The 5,643-nt window shown below is 41.7% G+C and overlaps 1 protein-coding gene across 1 annotated transcript in view; it reads right to left on the reverse strand.

The window, feature by feature from the left end:
• Positions 1 to 418: 418 nt before the first annotated feature.
• AP2B1 (adaptor related protein complex 2 subunit beta 1) overlaps positions 419 to 5,643 on the reverse strand; it is a 179,822-nt gene continuing 174,597 nt past the window's right edge. Inside the window, exons 21-22 of the mRNA XM_006154420.3 lie at positions 4,902 to 5,056; positions 419 to 893 (exon numbers count right to left, since the gene is read on the reverse strand). Of these exons, the coding sequence (XP_006154482.1) occupies positions 819 to 893; positions 4,902 to 5,056 (230 nt within the window). The 3' untranslated portion in view covers positions 419 to 818. The remainder of the gene's footprint in view (positions 894 to 4,901; positions 5,057 to 5,643) is intronic.

Consider the following 5,643-nt stretch of genomic DNA (forward strand, 5'->3'; position numbering starts at 1 on the left):
AGGGAGGGCATCTTGATTCCTGTTCATGTCTCTGCTGAATTTCCTTAGTCAGTGTTACTGATGGGGTAGTCCAGGGGAAAGATATGTAGTAGGTGCTCAGCTTTGGTGCTGAAAGGCCCCATACTGCCTGGGCCTGAACCATTAAAGGAAGACCACCGTTCCCAATGATGGGGCAATCAAGTGAGATGATAATACGGAGCAGGGGTAGCATGAAGGCTTGGCCAAGCACAAGGAGTTTGGAGAGGAAAAACAAGGCGAGAACCCAAACCACCAGAGACGAGGATGCCATAGATAAGGAACCCCTTAGTTACCTACCCCAGGGTGGGGGAGATAACTGCGTCTCTTCCTCTAGGACTGTGTGATTATACTACTCCCTCAATTTCTGATATGTACAAAAGTATAAAACAATAAAGTGCAGTTTATGTTTCAGTGACACTTTTCCTTGCTTTAATATTTGTTGTCTTTTTCTGCTTTTGAAATGAGCTCTCGATTACAAAATACCAAACTACACTCAAGATAGGGTGTAGAAAAAGCCAGCCATTGGCACAGCATGGAGAAGCCCACAATAAGGACAGACAGCAGCAACAGGTGGCAAGGGGTGGGAAGTAACTGAAGCAGTGGTTACAAATGTTCACAGGAAGCTAAAACTATCCAACAGGTTGTGCCCTAATGTCAGCACAGGTTCAACTAGTCACTACCTTGGTGGGTGGCCTCAGTGTGTTTGGATTCAGATTCTACACAGCAATACAATTTCTTCCAGTTAAGAGTTCTTGTCTTGCACCAATCACAAGGTGAATGGAGGGTTCTGGATCAGTTTATTAGTTTTTCAAAATGCTGTCGTAGACCTGATAGATGTATTGAGAGACTTCAGGAGCTCTACACTTCAGTGACAGCTATTAGGGAAAAAAGGAAAATAAACATTAGCATGAAGGTTGGCATTAGTTCTAAAGATATCTGAGCACTTGGTTTAAGAAAACTTCTGGGGGCTGGTAGGAGGCACAGTGGTTTAGGTGATGGACTCCCACATGGTCAACTGCAGTTCAAGTCCTGGACCTGGTGGCTTGCTTTCTCACTTTCTGCCCCTGTCCCCTCTGGTGAATATATGTGACCTATAACAAACTGAAAAATAACAGTAACAACAACAACAAAAAGGCTAGGTAGATCCAAGGTATTAATCCTTTGTGTATTATAGTGAGGACAATATACACTGTTTTTTAAAAGAACGATTATAATTTTTAATACACACACACACACACACACTCTTATCTCCAGAGAGGGACAGAGAGAGAGAGGGAGAGTGAAGAAGCCAGCTACCATGTCCAGCACTCAAACCACAGTCAGCCATATGGGAGCCCAGCGCCCCTGACCACCACACCACCTGCAGGCCCCAAGGACAACAAACACGTCTGAGAAGAGAAGAAGGTACGAACACAAAAAAACATTCTGTGTGTATGGATGGTGCTCTTTCAGATAGGGTCTTGCGAGGCTGCATATACTGGCTGTGAGCTCATCCTCCTCCTGCCTTAGCCTCCGAGCACCTGGAAGTACAGGCACCCACCATACTGGCTTTTTAGGGTGGGCTGGAAATCGAACTGGGCCTCTCCTGTGGTCTCAGCCTGCCAAACAGAAGCATCGAAGCATCTAGCGTGCACTACCATCGCTGGGATACAAACAATCATTTACTTAGTATAACTGGACAGCAACTAATGTCAACAGCTTGTTTTTATTTTCTACTTTTTTGTTTTTAAAGTTTGCTAGAGGGTATATGTGTAAGAAAGAGAAGGAAAGTTAGAAAGCACCCTCATGGGGCAGGCATGACACAATCCTTTCTGCATTTCTCTTCTCAGGCATTTTGGGCATGCACACATGTGCACACTGTGTGTTTTACTTTTTAAAAAATGTGCCAGAGGGTGCATGTGCTCACTGGATAAAGACAGAGAGGGAAAGTGAGAAAGCATCTGCCGTGGGGAGTGGTCATGCTGCAATTCCCTTCTCCATTTCTCCTTTTGAAATTTTGCACATGCAAGCCGCTGGGTTTAGAACTTGAATTGTGCAGTCGGCCACGTAGAATCCAGCCATCTTAACCACCGTGCCACAACTGGCTCTACTTTCTGCCTTCTGACAGGCAGATCAGATACTTCTGATACCATCCTATCCCTCTACGACCATCTTTTCTTTCAGTGTAACAATTATCAAATTAAATATCGATATTAAAAAGATTTCAGGCCAGCAGATAGTGTGGAGGTTAAGGTGGTTGAATTCCACATGTTGACTGTGCAGTTTGAGTCCCAACCCGGTGGCTTGAAAAACATGCCAGGTGCACATGCAAGCTCAAAATCCTGAGAGGAGAATGGAGAAGGGATTATGATGTGGCTATCCACCCAAGGAGTAATTTCTCATCTCCCTACACCCTCTGTCCCTACCCTTGTCTCTCTCCAGTGAGTACATGTGCCCTATAGAAAGAAAGAAAGAAAAAAAAAACTCGAAAGATTACATGTTATATGAATTTAATTTATATAACCACTTCAAAATGACACCATTATAGTAATGGAGAACAGATCTAGGGTCAGGACTGGGGTGAGAGTCTAATGATAAAGGGCCAGCATGGAGGAGTTTTTGTGGTGATAGAATAGCTGTGTGTCTGGACTGTGGTGGTGGTTACATAAATCTACATATGTGGTAAGATTTCACAGGCCTATATACACTAACCAGTAAGAAAAAAGGGAGATGGTTTGGCCAGCAGTGGTGTGGTGGTTAAGGTGCCGGACTTTCATGTGGCCACCTGCAGTCTGAGTCCCAGACTTGGTGGTTTGAAAATCATGCCATGTATGCATCCAAAATCCTAGGAGAAGAAGGGATTGCAGTGTGGCAATCTCCCTAGGGGGTGATCTCTCACTTTCCCCTCACTGTCTCTCTCTCTCCAGCAAGCACATGGCCCCTATGGCAAAAATAATTTAAAAAACAAAACAAAACAAAACAAAACAAAAAACAAAAAAACCCGAAATCTGGCTTAAAACTCATTCACACGTGTGTGCGTGTGGCCAAGATCACAAGAGCAGAATGGAGGAGAAGGGACTGCAGTATGGTCATCTGCTACAGGGGATGATTCCTCGCTGTCTGTCTGTCTCTCTGGCGAGCGTGTATGCTATAGCAAAAATACGCAGAAAAGAAAAGAAAAAAAAACAACCGTGAATTCTAAACACAATTTACCCACCAACAAATTCCATGATCTTAATAAGTCATTAATCATTCTTAACCATGGTTTCCTTATCTGCAACCTGATGTTAATCATGCCTCTTTAACCTAGCCAAGATGGAAGAATGTATGAAGATGCTAAGAAAAAAAAAATACATACACACACACACAGAACAAACTTCTAGGGAAGAAAACGGAGCCATTTCACAGGACCTCAATTCTATAGTGAAACCTGTCCCTTTAGGAACAGCACAAAGGGTAGAAATTCAAGGTATAAATGCAGGTTCCTCTCCAAAAAAAAAGAAGAGAGAATTGGTGGTGGAGAAGGTGGAGGAAGGAGGAGGCACACTTTGTTGAAGAAGGCTGAAGTTTCCCAGCCCATGAATGGTTTGTGCAAAAATCTACCTCAGTGGCTCACACAGATAGGGAAAAAAGCTAGTGAGAAAAAACACCTGAATTTTTGGTTCTAGGTGGCTCTATTCCCTCGGCTAATAAGACTTTCTGTCAAAATTATGAAATAGGGTCACAGATGTTTCTCAGTTAAATGGTTTAAAGTTTCCCTCAACCTACTGACTATTGAGCTTCCTAAGAATTAATCAATATCAGACTTTATTCCACTCTGACACTTTCCTGCCTCCTCCTTCAAAACAGCCTATAAAAACTGGAATATACAGAAGGAGTAAGGTATTTCCTCCCATCCTAAGGATTTTTCCTTTACTTTTCAAGATGCAGATAAGCAGCATTGTATTGGAGAATCACATTTCACAACAACAACAAATGCCCAGTACTTAGGAAGTCTATCTTTGATGTTTCACAAAGCTGCTTCTGCCTACAAAGTACTTCAATAATTCTTTCTTTAGTTCAATGCAGTACTAAAGGAAGTTTTCCAAACTAAAGTCCCTCACAGGCTGTCAAAAGTATGCTCCATTTTGTGTCATCTTTCACAAGTATGTCATGTTGCAAAACATTGCTAAGAAAGATTCAAGTATTTATGACGCTGAATAGTGCTGAACTTTATATATACTATGCTTTTTCTTTAAAAAAAGAAAATTAATTTTGTTTATTATTATTTTTAAGTTTGTTATAAGGCATGTACGCTCACTAGAGAGAGAAGGAAAGTGAGAAAGCAAGCCACTAGGTCCGGGACTTGAACTGTGGTTGGCCATCTAGGATTCCAGTGCCTTAACTACCATGCCACCTGCTGGCCCCACTATGCTTTTTCTTATATATAACTTACCTATGATAATGTTTAATTTACAAATTAGACACAGTAAGAAAGGAACAATAATCAACTACTAATAAAATTGAACAATTATAACAATATAATGTGAAAGTTACATGCACGTAGTCAGCCTCTCCCCTGCCCCCACCCCCTTAGATCATGAACTCCAAGCAGAAAAGGCATTGGGATGAGTTATCTTGTTATCGTAGTGTGTACATAGATATGACAGATGAGTACTAACTTAAATTGAGTATGAATTTGCCAAGTTTTATGAGCAACTCTGTATGTATTACAGAGAAGGATGGATTTGAAACACTTCTTGTGGCCCAAACTAACATGTTCACTGGATGGGCAGACCCTGCAGAGAGGAGAACTTTCCTCAAGGCACCTAAAGACTTCTTTATTAACTGCTTGTTTTGGGTATCTTGGGTCTGAAGCACCTTTTTCCTCTAATCCATCTCATTCATTCTGAGAAAGGCCTTACCGTATAATTGGGATTTCCTGGCTGGATACGTAGTTCAGCCAAAATCCAGATGCCATTAGTGAGCTTCAGGGACTGGTACAGCATGTCCTGCCCTTCCACATTCCTCTTGGCAATTGTATAAACGTTGTTGTTTTGCAACTTGCTGGAAACAGTGTCTAGAAATACAGATTCAAAATCCATCACTTTCAGTTAAAAAAAAAAAACAAAACTAAAGTGCATGCACTCTTTTGACTTCCACGTGTGCTTGAGTTCCCTGACAAGAGCCATCACATGTGCATGTACACATTTTAGAAAGCTCTTCTCCCACCCAATAGCAAAAAGTGAGAAACAGGTTCATGAGGTGCATATCAGATTCCCAGACGGAAAATATAAAGTGCAACTAAGCCTCAGTGTTAAAGTTACCTGTGAGGATTATAAAACAGGTGAGTCTAAGGAGTTAATAATCTCAAACTAGCCAAAAATATTCTGAAGAGGGCAAAGACAGAAATGAGTGTGTTATGTGTGCCACAGTGACTGTCATGTTGCCATTCACACTTGGAACGCTGGTCCCAGGTCAATGGGAATACAGAGACTGTTGACCAAATCTGTAACACTGTTTCCCAAATCACCACTGCCTCACTGCAAGTCCCTCAGGATTCAACTGCTGGGCGCAGAAAAGGGCAGTTATTTGCTGAAGTCCTACAAGTCAAATTTTTTCACATGGACAGTTAAATATTATTATTACTATTATTATTATTATTAT

This window comes from Tupaia chinensis, unplaced genomic scaffold (genome assembly GCF_000334495.1).
Source record: "Tupaia chinensis unplaced genomic scaffold, TupChi_1.0 Scaffold000407_4, whole genome shotgun sequence".
In the NCBI taxonomy this organism is placed as follows: domain Eukaryota; kingdom Metazoa; phylum Chordata; class Mammalia; order Scandentia; family Tupaiidae; genus Tupaia; species Tupaia belangeri.